The 15,586-nt window shown below is 45.2% G+C and overlaps 1 protein-coding gene across 1 annotated transcript in view; it reads right to left on the reverse strand.

Annotated features, from left to right (window-relative positions):
* The window catches only part of INTS9 (integrator complex subunit 9), a 95,047-nt gene that overhangs the window by 36,657 nt on the left and 42,804 nt on the right, over nucleotides 1-15,586 (reverse strand). The window contains exons 5-6 of the mRNA XM_008150748.3: nucleotides 13,570-13,709; nucleotides 10,023-10,109 (exon numbers count right to left, since the gene is read on the reverse strand). Of these exons, the coding sequence (XP_008148970.1) occupies nucleotides 10,023-10,109; nucleotides 13,570-13,709 (227 nt within the window). The remainder of the gene's footprint in view (nucleotides 1-10,022; nucleotides 10,110-13,569; nucleotides 13,710-15,586) is intronic.

Below are 15,586 nucleotides of genomic sequence, written 5' to 3' on the forward strand. Positions count from 1 at the left end.
TACTGAGTACAGACGGTCGCCAGCCCTCCCTAGCACACACAGCCATCACCGCCCAGGAGCACTGTGTCTTCCAACAATTCAGCCCAAGGTGATGTACCCCGATGAGCAGTGATGACTACAAACTTGAGTGGCCCAGGCACTTCTGTAAATTCCTCAGGATTACAGAACCCCATGGCTTGGGCCTCCTAGGGCCACCCTTCATAAAAAATAAAAACTTCTCACACTCTACTGAGTTGGAGCAGAAGGCTCCTTAACTTTACCTGAGAGCTAGAAGGCTGTTGTGGGAGTGGCTAGAGAATGGGGAGCATAATAAATGACACTTGCAATCCAACTGCATCCCTCAACCCAATTGCATTTGTTTTATGTTGCCCTCAGCTTTGCCAAGGCCCTGCAACTGAGCCGCCTCTCTGAGAGGCTGAGCTCAACAGCCACACACAAGGCTGGGGTTAGACTGCTCTCTCTCCTCTGCCCTTCCCTCTTATCTCTTGACAACTAGTACTGCCATTACCCAAACTACCACCCGGACTCTGCTTCCTTCCCTCGACGGCCCTTCCAGCATCCTCTCCCCTTCCCATCTAGGACAATGTTCTGTGAAAATTAAGCCGATTCATGTCTGAAACATTCTCTCTCCAAGTGAGGCATTTGGTTCCTTTAACGTTCCCACTCTCTGCTGGAGGGTAAACAATCAGATATGCAGCCTCCAGAGTAAGCTAGCACATGATCCCAGCCCTGGGTAAGGGAGAGAGGGAAGACTGAACATGCACGCATATTTCAGCCTGGCTCTTTTCCCATCATTCCCTCCCCTCAGGAGAAACGGCACAGAAATTATAAACTTACATTCCAGAGAAACTGGAGAAAGCATTTGTGTAAACAGAAATGGTCATGATGGTTTCTGATGACCCGTTTAGTAAAGCAATGTTGGAAGAAGAGTCTTGTTAAACACAGTAACAAAAACAATAACTTATCCTCTTATCCCATTACTAGAGGCCTGGTGCACAAAATTCATGCACTCGGGGGGGGGGGGCGGGGGAGGGACCCTCAGCCTGGCTTGCGCCCTCTCGCAGTCTGGGAGCCCTCGGGTGGTGTCTGACGGCTTAGGCCCACTCCACATGGAGCAGGCCTAAGCTATCAGTCGGACATCCTTAGCACTGCTGTGGAGGTGGGAGAGCCTCCGACCACGGCTGCTGCACTCGCCAGCTGTGAGCCCGGCTTCTGGCTGAGCGGTGCTCCCCCGTGGGAGTGCACTGACCACCAGGGGACAGCTCCTGCATTGAGCGTCTGCCCCCTGGTGGTCAGTGCGCGTCATAGTGACTGCTCGTTCTGCTGTCAGGCCAAAACCAGCTCTCCGACATCCCCCAAGGGGTCCCAGATTGCGAGTGGGCACAGGCCAGGCCAAGGGACCCCACCGGTGCAAGATCGGGGCCGGGGAGAGACATGGGAGGTTGGCCAGTGGGGAGGGACATGGGAGGGCTCCAGGGCGTGTCCAGCCTGTCTCGCTCAGTCCCAATTGGCCAGACCCAAGCAGCAAGCTACCCTACCAGTCGGAGCGTCTGCCCCCTGGTGGTCAGTGCACGTGATAGCGAGCAGTTGAGCAGCCTTAGCATATCATTAGCATATTACACTTTGATTGGTTGAACAGCCAACTGGATGACCAGACACTTAGCATATTAGGCTTTTATTATATAGGATATCATACTAGAGGCCCAGTGCATGAATTCATACATGGGTGGGGTCCAGCCAGCCTGCCCTGATCGGGCCTGGTCAGGCTGGGCTGGCCAGGGGAAGGGGCTACGGGTGGTTTGCCCACCAGCCCCGCCCCTGATCAGTTGGGGGGTGATCGAGGGTGGGGCCAGCCGGGGGGAGGGGCCGCAGCCGGTTGGCCATCCGGCCCTGCCCCCTGGTCGAACTCCCAATTGAGGGGACAATTTGCATATTAGCCTTTTATTATATAGGATTATTCACACAGTAGTATCGTTTTCATTTCTGTGTCCTCCGCACTGAGCATAGTGCCAACATAAAGACATTCAGAAGACAAATACCTGTTCTCATAACACCTCAGGAAATGTAAGAACCAGTGAGTGGATACGAATGAGTGCTATCTGAACGCACCAGTAAGTTTGGATGGAAGTGAGCCCTAGGACAGTGGGCGAGGTGGTGACAACAGCAGGGAGGAACCGACCAGTGAGCCAGCAGAGGAAGGCTAAGCAGGTCCCAACGGAGCCTCGGCTGACCTGCTCAGTGTAGGGTTTTGTGGCAGGCAGCTTCTGACACAACTCCCGAGGATCCCACCTCCCGTTCACCCCCTTGTGCTGATCTCCTCCCTGAGTGTGGCTTGCTTCTAGTGCAGTAATATGACAACGGCCACGGGTTGTCACTTCTAAGGTTGGGTCCTCTTGCCTGTTAGCTTTGATTTAACCAGCTGCCACGTTGTGAGATGCTTGGAGGTGAAGCCCTTGGCAAGGGCCTGAGGGAGGCTTCGGCCCAAAGTCCTTGAGGAACCGAATCCTGCCAACAACCACATGAGTGGGCCAAGGAGGGATCCCTCCCAGTGGAGCTTGAGATAACTGGCCTGTGGGAGACCCGGAGCCAGATGACCCAGTTATTAACCAATCAGAAAGCTTTCTGAGGCCGGTTGTAGTACAGAAGCAGTGTTTTATTACCTTCCCTAAGTGTGAGCTTTTCTTGGGTCTCTTCAATGACTTTTTTACAAACTCTGTTTGTACAGAACTTCTGTAGAAGGCTGATGTGCATATCTCATTTAATTTTGATTTTTGCTTCTTTTAGTTGCAATATTGAGCAATTAACCTCTTTTTTTTCCCCGCCATATTTCTAAATGAGGGTAAAAACTTCCCTCCCAAATTGTTGTGAGCACTGCAGCAAATGCGTAATAAAATAGATATTGATATGTAAATAAATATATATGATATTCAGTACATATTAATTCCCCCTGACCCTTTTATTCTTCCATTCTCTGGGTACCTTGTATACTCACTACACCCTCCAGATCTAAAACTACCTAATTATTTGCCATTTCTCTATTTGGAAATGTCTAGAAGGTTTCCTTTCTCATATAGGTTTGGTGACTATATTTTCACAAACAATTTGGATAAGTTTTCTATCAGTTAGACAAGAGACTTAAACTAAAAAATCAGTCACATATATTGTTGGCATTTTCAAAGGTACAAAGTTTCATTCTTGTTTTACATTTTCAAAGGTACAAAGTTTCATTCTTGTTTTACATTTTGCCATTATTTTCTCTCCTTCCTGGTGTGCACGGGGCTGGTTTTATTTTAACTAAGCCATTCTACCATGTTTTCACCCACATTGCTCCTTTCTCTTAGAATAATCTCTGTCCTCATTCAAACCCTACTTACCCTGCCAAGACTAGCCTCAGTCTTGCCACCTGGTACCTAATCTTTGCTTGATAAACTCGAGTACAGGGACTGTCTTAAACTTTTGGGGGCATTTTTCTACGAACTGATTGTAATGCCAGGCACTTGGTAGTTCATCAACAAATAAGTTTGAAGTTCTCTGAATTCCATATTTATACCCACGAATCTCCTTTTGCTCTTTTGAGCTACTTCCTTCCTTCTATCTCCTAACATCTTGTCTTTAACATCTTGTACCTTAGCTTTCCCTAGAACTCTTTCTTACCCTCACCTGCGGACACTATCATACAGAGGCATTTAGAGAGCCATTCAAAGCCATTAGGATTATTGGCTGATAAGGAAATACAGTGGAAACAAGCTCTGGGTGGTTTTTTTTTTTCTGGCTTTCTAATTTATCAAAGTCAAGTTCTCAGAGTCTAAATGTTTCATAAGTACTTTCTAAAAGATTTCCTTGTTTTGTTTTGTTCTTATCATACTCGAGTGCCTACTAAAGGGCTTCCCAGTGCTCTGACACCAGGCCAGAGCTCTGCCTGTTCTCCCACCCAAAGCACAGGCAGCGCCCAGCATGAGCTTTTGTGAAAAGGGGAGACCTGAAAGTCCACTGGGGCCACTTAGAAGCTTGTAAATAAAACACTGGTTGGGCTTTTTCTAAGAGTTTGATGAATGAATGAACAAAATGAATGTAAGAGCAAAATACAAAAGAATATAAGCAGCAGAAAAGTTGTTTCCTCTCATTACAGCAAACTGTGCTTGACACACACGTGGGTGGGGTGGGGTGGAGATGTGTGAGCAGAGTGACATCTAGATAGTTCACTGAATGTGGAGTTTCAAAAACCATGCATTTAATAGTAACCTGAAACTAGATTAAAACCCCGGAATTTTGTTTTAGATCAATTTATCTCTAAAACGGACAAAGGCAATTGCTTAGGCTACCATAGGGTAACAGAAACAATTCCTGAGAGCACCTAAACTATCTCTGCTTTAATTCTGTGCTCATGAAAAAAAAAAACACTTTATCTATAATTTGATCTCGTAAGTGGACCTGCTGACCAAAACAGAGTGTCCTAGAGAGATGAACCATTCTAATTCGGGAGCCAGGCAGACGTCTCAGTGTAATGTGATTACATGAAATTTTTGTGTGTTAGTCAATATCCTGGAAGTTGGGTTAGCCTGAGTCAGAGGCTAATCAACTCTGAGCGAAATGGGATGATTAAGTTTCTGGGACTGCAATGCTGAAGAACACGCTGTGAGGACTCCAGCAAAGTACCGCCACTCCATGGGGATCTGCTTAAGGAGCCTCTCCCTTGGACGTCTTTAAAAAGTATAACATATGTGAGCTTAGAGATAATTTAACTCAATTCTTTTATTTCACAGGAAAGGAGACTGAGTCCCAGAACCTGAATGAGAGCACTAAATAACTAGAAGCAACAGAGTTAGAAAATGGTTTACGAGACTTTGAATGGTGACCACACAACATACAGATAATTTATTAGAGAACTGTACACTTGAGACCTATATTTTATTAACTGATGTTACCCCAATAAATTCAGTAAAAATTAAAAAAAAGTAAGAGAGAGAGAGAGAAAGAGAGAGAGAGAGAGAGAATGGTTTCCCTTCGACTATCATACCTTGCTTTAATCAGGAAAGGCAGAGTCTAACAAAAAATCAGTCTGTGGAAGGCAGATGTGTCCTGGTAACTGGCAGGAGGCTATGTGAGCCAAGTGCATCATTCAAGGGTAAAAGGATGAAGGTGTCTACTGAGTACTACTATGTGCTTACCACTGGGGGAAAAAAAGACTTGACTCATATTGCTCATTTAATCCCCCCAACAACCCTCTGAAGTTGGTAATAGTATTCCTAGTTTATAAACGAGGAATTGTACCTAGAAGAAATAACTTGCGCTAGCTACTAAGAAGCAGATCTGAAATTCAAACATCAGCCTATTTGACCTCCAAAACCACAGCTTTAATTTTCTGCCTACGAGAGTCAGACCTGATAAATTCCTCTATAAATACCAAAGAAGTGTCAGAGCCGAGGAACTTCAAGTAGAATATGATTGTTTTTTGTTTCATATCTTCTGTAAGGTATGAACTCACATTTTAAGCTCTGAGTACTGAAAATTGCCAAAACATTTCAGCCTGGAATGTATCAGTGCATAATTCCTTAATGCTTGTGAGCATTATGACAAGAACCTGAATTATAATTGCAGATTTCTAGTCTTATACAAAAAAAATGGCAGCCTTAAACAAAAAAATACTAGAGGATGGGTTAGTTTCTTAAGTGAAATATTTTGCTTTGAATTTACCCATTAAAATATCTAAACTCTGACCTAACTGGTTTGATTCAGTGGATAGAGTGTCGGCCTGAGGACTGAAGGGTCCCAGGTTCGATTCTGGTCAAGGGCATGTACCTTAGTTGCGGGCACAATCCCCAGTAGGGGGAGTGCAGGAGGCAGCTGATAGATATTTCTCTCTCATCGATGTTTCCAGCTCTCTATCCCTCTCCCTGCCTCTCTGTAAAAAACCAATAAAATATATTTTAAACAAAATATCTAAACTCTGAAGTGGGTATGGGAAAATTAGAAACTCAAAAATTATATTGGCTGGAATATTGTCCCATACACCAAAAGGGATTCTCCTTTTCCTACCCTTCAAACTCTCTTTTTTTCAAGAAGACGAAACTGCAACGTCAAAATGAGGAAGAAGGATGGTCAACGTCTAAATAAATCTCAGGAGAAGTGTCACCTGAGGCAGGGAGTCAGACAGCTGCCAAAAAGCAAGAGTAGTAGTTTTTTTGGTACACGTACTAATACTAAATCAAATGCTAATTCAAACTATGATTTAAGGGAAATGATTTAAGGGACTTTGTCAAACTCTTTTGACCAATGAGTTAGAAAGATTTTAATTTATTGTTTTCTTTAGTTGATGGTCTTATTAGCAACTTAAGCTACTAAAATGCATTAATTTAAGGCACTTAACCAAGAGATTGCCTGCATGAGGTTTCAGCAGAAGTAAAAAATTGGGGGCTCAAATCTCAAATCGAACTCACAGAGGTGTTTATACCTGGATCATACGGGATTTTATTTTAATGTGTGAGCAAACGTATTCAAAAAGGACATTTAAAACATCCAAATTTTGAGTTTCTCTTAAAAAAAAAAAAGATTTGTCAGTGACAGGTTCATATTCCCACGTGGTCACAATCGGCTGAAGCTGTGTGTCAGCTGTTCCATTAGAGAGGTAAGGTCTCTGATCCACACTTCCTGGCTCTCACCTCACTCCTATACTTCTCTTCCCCATGCCTGGACCCACCCCAGTTTGTGATGCCTACTTTAGAGGAATCAGATAAGGAAAGTGCAGAAATTAAAGACAAAAAAGAAACACCAACAAAAAAAGAAATGAAGAGAAGACATAGCCGATATCACTTGGGGAAAACGTCAACGTACTAGACAGCAAAAAACAGTGCTTCTCAATATCATACGCCACAGTACTCTGGGGCACTAGAGATCAAGAGGCTTGTGACAGAAAAATTTTAAAGTGACATAAATCCTTTAGCATAAATATTGTCCAAATGAAACCCTTTTCATATTCTGGCCAAGGTTAAATTCTAGGCGGATATTTCAAAAGGATTTTTTTGTCTGATGTCAACTACAAAAAAACTCTTCAAATTCTTCTGCCACTTCTGATATGTATGCTGAGTTTACCCAGGAGAAAAAAGACGACACAGCTTTCTTGGTTTGTCTTTCTAACACCTCAATATATTTGTTCCAATAATTAGACTCTCCTCTTTCTCTATCAATAAGCAGAGCTCATCTCATGCTCAAAAGCAGAAACAAAATACTTGACCAGGATCAGAAATATGGTCATGATATATGAAATAATGAAATATGGTTTTCTCCCAAAGCACGTTATTCTCCCTGCTCCTTTACCCAGCTGGTTTTCAAGTCTGACTTTTGCCCACCAGGTGGCGAGATAGCAAATTCAAGATTTTATTTCAATTAGCATTTTTTTAAAAGGCAGATTTTCTAAGATTCTTAAAAAATAACTTTCAGCCCCACCCTACCCTTCTGCTTCTTCAAACTCAACTCACCCCTCTCCCGAACATACAACAGCACTTCTTCTGTAAGCCAGTTATCTTGTGTTTTATAAATGGGAGGCAAAGGAAAAGTGCCAAGGACTCCGCTCAAGGTCACAGAAGAAAAGGCAAAATAAGGACTTGGAACTTCCTAAGACTTGGCCCAGGGTTTGGGAGTCAGGAAATAGTGACCTTTGAACGTCATTTCTGGTGTGCCAAAACTATTTGCAGCAGAATATTATAAAGGGTATAAATTTAAAAGGAGGAAGTAAGGGGAGCCAAGGCATACATGTTCCATGGGGAAAGAAAACAAAGTTCTCTGCTTTCCAAGGAGGGATGTAGAGACCGGGGTCCAATGTGGTTCAGGGAGCACATGGAGAGAGAAAGAAAAAGGGTAGAAGGTACAGCAATGGCAGGAGGAAAGGGAGCAGAGAATAAAACGCAAAATGAGGTGAGGGGGGTCTCTGTATTCAGCAGGTGGGTGGGCAGATCAAGGAAACCATGTAAAGACTCAGACATGTGCGTGTAAGAGAAAACGTTTCCTAACCCAAACCAGACACCATATCCCCAAGTGAGGACACAGAGGCATGAAGAAGATCTATAAAACACAGGAGAGAAAGTGCAGTTACACATCCTTCCTCCTTCCTTACATGAAAGGGGTCTCACACACGTGAGAAGAAATGTGTGTGTATCCAAGAGGCGGTCCAGCACAGTGGTTAAGAGCACAGACTCTGGAACCAGATTAGCCTGACTGTCTGGGTTCGAATCCAAATCCTACCGTAGCTCAGTAGCTGGGTGATCTTGAACAAGTTACTTAACCTCTCTGTGCCTGCTTTCTCTTCTGTAAAATGATAATGTTAAAAAATAAATTTAGCCCTGGCCAGTGTGGCTCAGTTGGCTGGAATATTGTCCCATACACCAAAAGGTTGTGGGTTTGATTCCTGGCAAGGGCACATACCTGGGTTGCGGGTTCAGTTCATGTTTCTCTCTCACATCTACGTTTCTGTTTCTCTCTCTCTCCCTCTCTCTCTCTCTCTCTCTCTCTCTCTCTCTCACTCTCTCTCTCGCCCTCTCTCCCTCCCTATAAAATCCATGAAAATGTCCTCAGGTGAGGATTGAAAAAAAGAAAAAATAAATAAATGTATTCAATAAAACATTGAGAATAGGGCTAACTACACTAAATAAAATAAATAACTCATACAAAGGAATGCATAGAGGAAATTTACATGCTCAAACTCTGAAATAGATACAGTATAAAAACAAAGCACATTCTCCTAGCTATATTTATGTATTCTTGAAGTAAGAATATTCTCAAAAACTAAGACTTTCTTAAGTTTAGATAACTAGACGGCAAACAATCACTGATCTAGAGGGAAAGAGAACTCGGTGGCAAGACAGACGGAAAAGAGGGGCGTTGGTCAGAGTTTGCTTCTTGAGAAGTCACAGACGAGCCCTGACTTGACTCTGGATGCCAGGCCCAGAGGCTGGGTGACTGTGGTGCCGGGTGAGGGCGGCGATGGGCAGGGTTAGAGACACGGCAGTGTGTGAGGACTGACTGGTGTCCTCCGCTGCCAATGAAGTGTGAGAGCCTCATCTATTATCTTTCTACTTACCTCACCTCTTATCTCCTGATTTCTGATTCAGGGGCCACTGAAACTAACCTCCCTAGAATGTCCACAGCCAAGGGCCTTGTCCATCTTACGTGCTGATGAGTCTGCATATCTGAGACCACAGACAAGTTTTCCCCTTGGCTTCCACTCAGGGCTCCTCTTACCTTCCTTGTTACAACATCTCATCTTCTTCACAGTTCTTACCAATTCTCTTCAATTCTATCGCAGAAATATCTTTTAAGCTAGACCCTCATGTTCATTGCTAGTGCCTTAGCTCAGGCCTCTGTTCTCTCCTCTGGGTTTCTGACACTATCTTCCTGCTGGTCTCCTGCCCCCAGCTGTATACTTCCATCCACTCTCCACGCTGCTAGAGGTACCTTCCCCAGAACAAATACTTGATCATGTCCTCCTCCTTATAAAGCCCCACTGATGGACTTGCCACTCTCAATAATATTCAAATGTGACACGTTAAGTTTCTTCATTATCTTGCCTCAACGTTCCTCTTTAGTTTCATCTTCTCTTCTCTACTCTACCCAGTCTAATCCACGCTGTTCCCTGAATACACTATATCCTAGGATGCTGTGCCTGAATCTTTTCCATCTGGAAAAGTCCTTTTCTTCCTCTAAGAAGAAAGTCACTCCTAAGGAAGTCCTCCTCGGCTTCCCTAAGCAGAGAGTTCTTCATTCTCTGAGTGCCCACAGCACTGTGATCAAGCATCAAACCTAATGCCTCCATCCCACTTGTAATCTACCTGCTGTCTGATTTCCACCGCCTCCTAAATACCTCAAAGACAAAGACAATTGTTTTACTAGTTTTTAAACACTCCCAGGCCCAGCACAATATCTTGCCCATGGCATGGTTGCCTCTCAAAGTATGTTGGTTGAATCAATCATAACCCTTTTATAAACAGGGAGAAGAGAATCTAAGGGGCACAGACAGGCCTTCTGCTCACCGCTGAATGTCCTTGTTCTTCCACAAGGAGGCAGATTGCGCCTTGGGCACTCTTTCAATGAAATTCACCAGCTCTTCCATGAGAAGCCTGGGTTTAAACAAACAAAAAAAGTGATGAACATTCATAGAAGAACTAGGGAAACACCGCAATCCAACACAGAAGCCAACAGAAATGGGCTTGTCTGCCTTCTCCCTCCCCAATTATCTTTCCCTCTGCTGCATATGAATGTGGGCACCATTTTACATAAACCTGAATACAAATCTAGCCTCCTATTGAATTTCTAAGTTAAAAATTTGGAACATAAATGATTTAGTTCACCTCTAAAAACAAGCCTGGTATGTTTTCATCTCCAAACACTGACATATATAGGCCTCTGGTTTAATTCTCACTCTAAGATCGCTGCCCTTATGGAACTAAAAATACAAATGGAGAAAAAGTTAAATGATCGTGAAGTACTTGCTGTTGGTGGCAGCAGGGGTCGGTTGGATTTTTAAAATGATATTAAATGGCCTGGCCGGCGATTGAGCTTTAACCTATGAACCAGAAGACTAGGTGCGATTCCCGGACTGCCGACTTGATCCCCAGTGTGGGGTGTGCAGGAGGCAACTATTGAAGATTTTCTCTCATCACTGATGTTGTTATCTCTCTCTCTTCCTCTCTAAAATCAATAAAAATATATTTAAAATAAATAAAAGAAAATAAAATATTAAATGTCCAATTTAAACTGGTTAAAGTTTTTCTTCATGTGTGTCTTAGGGATTAACAAAATTCCATATGGAATATTCCTAAAGCAGGGGTGGGGACTGTCTAGCCCTCAGGCCTTATAAGGCCTGAGAAATCATTCGGTCTGGCCCTGCCAAGGCATTAGGGGTGAGTTAATGAAATGTTAGACCAAATATAGCAGGCTGATTTTTAAAGTGATAATTTTGTGTGGCCCGTGAATAATGATGTAAATATCCAAACGGTCCTTGGCAGAAAAAGGTTCCCCAGCCCTGCTCTAAAGACTGATCCTGAAAACCTAACTCAAGGACCTACAAAAGGGCAGGCTATGCACATCGCAAGATGGATTACCACAGAACCACATCTGAGGGAATGTAAGAAATAACCCACTCGATGGGATCAATGGTCCACATGCTCTGAGGGGTTCATGTACAGAGAACTGTCAGAATCCTGGATAACTACAGGAAGACCAATAAGCTGGAAGCAGGTTTTCAACAGCATGAGACCCCTTGCATAACCCAGTAAAGATGATCCATACTGACTCCAATCCTCTCCCAATCAACCATCACTGTATTAGCCCTTGAATGCTGAGCGTCTTCACTTCATTTCCATTTATTTACTAGAAGCCCGGTGCACGAAATTTGTGCACGGCGGGGGGTTGTCCCTCAGCCCAGCCTGTACCCTCTCCAATATGGGACCCCTCGAGGGATGTCCGACTGCCCGTTTAGGCCCGATCCTGGTGGGCAGTTGGATCCCTAAACAGGCAGTCAGACATCCCTCTCACAATCCAGGACTGCTGGCTCCCAACTGCTTGCCTGCCTGCCTTCCTGATTGCCCATAACCGCTTCTGCCTGCCAGCCTGATCACCCCCTAACCACTCTGCTGCCAGCCTGGTTGATGCTTAACTGCTCCCCTGCCAGCCTGTTTGCCCACAACTTCCCTCCTCTGCCAGCCTGGTCACCCCTAACTGCCCTCTCCTGCAGGGTTGATCACCTCCAACTGCCCTCCCTTGCAAGCCTGGTCCCTCTCAACTACCCTCCCTTGCAGGCCTGGTCCCTCCCAACTGCCCTCCCTTGCAGGCCGGGTGCCTCCCAACTGCCCTCTCTTGCTGGCCATCTTGTGGTGCCATCTTGTGTCCATATGGGGGCAGGATCTTTGACCACATGGGGGCAGACATATTGTGTTTTGGAGTGATGGTCAATCTGCATATTACTCTTTTATTAGATAGGATAGAGGCCTGGTACAGGGGTGGGGGCCAGCTGGTTTGCCCTGAAGGGTGTCCTGGATCAGGGTGGGGTTCCCTTGGGGCGTGGGGTGGCCTGAGCAAGGGACCTGTGGTGGTTTGCAGGCCAGCCATGCCCCCTGGCAACCCAAGTGGAGGCCCTGGTATCTGGAATTTATTTTCCTTCTACAATTGAAACTTTGTAGCCTGGAGCGGAGCCAAGCCTGCTGCTCCCTCCGGGGCGGCAGCCATTTCTGTGGCAGTTAATTCACCTTCTACAATTGAAACTTTGTAGCCTTAAGCGGGTGAGCCCAGCCAGGGTGTGCGGAAAGCTCTGCTTCCCCTGTTGCCGGCAACCCTGGCCTGCTCTCTCAAGCTCCATTCTGCCGCCATTTGTTGAATTTGTTTACCTTCTATAATTGAAACTTTGTAGCTTGAGTGGAGGCTTAGGCCTGCAACGGCTATCGGAAAGCTTGGCCTCCTCTGTTACCTGGGAAACCTTGCTCTCTGTGGCTGTAGCCATCTTGGATGGGGTTAATTTGCATACTCGCCCTGATTGGCTGGTGGGCGTGGCTTATGTAGTGGAGTGATGGTTAATTTGCATATTACCATTTTATTAGAGAGGATTCCTAATATCACCCCTCCTTTCAACTTGAAGGTGCAGTATGAGTCTCAGCATCTAAGATCTGGGACCAGGCTCATTATCATTCTGGTTACAGCTTTCAGGAGAACAGCTGTAACTTTTTCAGACTGGAGTCCAATGTTTTCACCTCAAACTCTCCCTGAAACTGATCCATCACCTCCTATGTCTTACGATCCTATAATGTCTCTTCTCAGATCCCTTCATTTTCCTATACACACTGCAGGTAATGTGATTTGACACAAAAATAAGGAAATACTGTTTTATTTCTGGTAACTCCATCTTGTTGGACTTTTGCAAGACACTAGAACCCATACTTTTGGTCTTGATGGTTTCATCTTATACCACACTTATTAGTTTGCTTCAACACAATTCTTTCTCCTGGATTAATTTTCTTCTCACTAACTGATGCTATGGTCACTTGCAGCAACCATGAGACAGCAGGGTGTTCTGAGTCAAAGGAGGCCTGAGCTTTTACTCCCTGGAGTTCTGCATTTCAGTCTCCTAACAGTCCAGACAACTTACCCATCTAGTTTTCTACATGCTGTCTGCATTTAGTCCACACTAATCCATAAAACGGGGGGCATTTTGAAAGCAAAGTAATAAAATTTCTTCTGTTCTTAAATATGCTGTTCCTTTCTCCGGAAGCTCTTTGCAGTGCATATTTGTGGCATCTTATTAAACGTTACCTCCCCTGATTAGTATGTGCACAGAGGAGCTGTCTCGGGAACTCCTTCTTCCAGTTTTGATTAAAAAAATGACAGTGAAGACTACAGGCAGCATCAGCCTCTGGGAGATTCCAGTGACCATCTGTTTTATCTAGAGAGCGGTCTATTCATGCCTCTTCTCGGGGTCGGCTGCAAGGGAGGGAATAACAATCACTCCTGGCACAGCACTCTATCAGCAGTCACCAGTGAAGGAAGGAGCTCTGAGCCTCATGCTCACGGGACGGAGCAGTGTCTCACCTGCCGATCTGAACGGTGGGCTCGGTGGCGTACACCGTGCCTGTGAACCCGGTGTGCTCAGTGATGTAGGGCAGCGCCATCATGCAGTGGTAGTTAGAGATGAGGATCACATCTACCGTAGACAGATCTATTAGCTCCGTCTGAAAAGAAAGGAGAGGGGATGATGCATATCTGTTCCGAGCCCATAGATCAACATGCTGTGACTGAAAGGGGAAGCTGTCAGAATGCAGAGTAGTTTGGGTGCTACGGAATGATGCTGTCTTCCTGCGACACTTCTGTTCTCACGTTAGGATGTTTCCTGATATTGACGGTGGGTAGCAGGACGGGATGGCTAACAACGAGAACGCAGCCAGGACACCAGCAGCGCCGGGATGCACTGAACCGAGTTCCGAGTCAGACCTATGAGGATAAATGCTGCCTGGCAGGTGAGACCAGGGAACACGACGCAGACAGCACAATATACCTGTGAGGGGAACTAGAATGCTACGTGGCCCCGCCACTGATTGTGGGAACAGAGGGAGCAGCACAGAGAAACCAGCTCCTCCAAAGTCAAACGTGGGAACCGATTATTTTTTTTTTTAATTTCAGAGAGGAAGCGAGAGGGAGAGTTAGAAATGTCAATGATGAAAGAGAATCATTGATTGGCTGCCTCCTGTAAGCTCCCATTGGGGATCGAGCCTGAAACCCAGGCATGTGCCCTTGACTGGAATCGAACCTGGGACCCTTCAGTCCACAGGCTAATGGGCTATCCACTGAGCCAAACCAGCTAGGGCGGGAACTGACTTTTGTTGGTTTTTTAAGGTAACTTCTGACCACTAGTGCTGGATATAGACACCTCCCCCCCACCCACCCAAAAAAAGTAGTGACAGAGTCACAAAAGGAAATTATACTCTTATTTTACCCTGGTCTTAACCCCAAATCTACCCCTTTTCCCATTAAGGGCATGTGAAAATGGCAAAGACAAGTTGGCAGGTTAGGGAAAACTGCTACCATGTTTAGTAAATTTTATGAAAACTCTCTTCTGAGGAAATGATTCTCTTACTGATTTGCCCAGATGAAAGAAACCACTTCTCAGAACCAGCCAGGCACTTCATGCATGTCCCTCTTATGGCAGTTATTACTCTGTACCATGGCCACTCAAATATCACTTTGTCCCTTACACAGTAAATGTCTCTCGGGTCAAGAATCCTGCTGACTCATCTCTGTCCCCTCCCAGCTGCATAGCCAGCGCAGGACTGGCCTCGGCTCTGCTGCTGGAGGGATGCAGTTACAAGCAGCACCTTCTGTGGGGAAAACTGAGACGCAATCACCTCCACCACTGAGTCCCCGTCACGGAAGTTACCCCGGGGAAAGCGCACGGTGCACTGAGGACAGCATGCTGCGAGCCGAGGGAGTCTTTCAGAAGCACGGGTCATTGCCCTAGTACGCCCCCCACGGAGAAGTGACAGAGATGTCTGTGCCTTCTTTGCAAATGACAGAGACAATGTACCATTCTGCTGTGGGTATTTTCTGGTTGAATGACTTGACACATGAAATAAGTTAATTTAATAAGGCTGCTGAGGCATAATCAGCTCCTGAGAACGGCATGTAGATTCGAGGTCAAAAGCTACATACTGCCGAGGGCAATGGCAATCTGTGTGAATAAAAGGCTTAATGACAGTATTCAATTTACATCACCCTTGACCCCATGTCGTACACTGCACTTCCAAGACAATGTCCTCACCGTGAAAGGTCACATAGCATTCTGCTGGTCTTATGCCCACCACCGCTCTAGAACCACTTTTATTGTTGATTTTACTTAAATGTATTTTTATTGATTTCAGAGAGGAAGGAAGAGGGAGAGAGAGAGAGACACAACAAGGATGAGAGAGAATCATTGATTGGCTGCCTCTTGCATGCCTCCCACTGGGCATCGAGCCCACAACCTGGACATGTGTCCTGACTGGGATCGAACAGTGATCTCCGGGTCTAGAACCACTTTTACACAAAGACATGAAGACGGAGAGGCAGAGTGACA

The sequence above is a fragment of the Eptesicus fuscus genome, chromosome 6, assembly GCF_027574615.1.
Source record: "Eptesicus fuscus isolate TK198812 chromosome 6, DD_ASM_mEF_20220401, whole genome shotgun sequence".
NCBI lineage: Eukaryota > Metazoa > Chordata > Mammalia > Chiroptera > Vespertilionidae > Eptesicus > Eptesicus fuscus.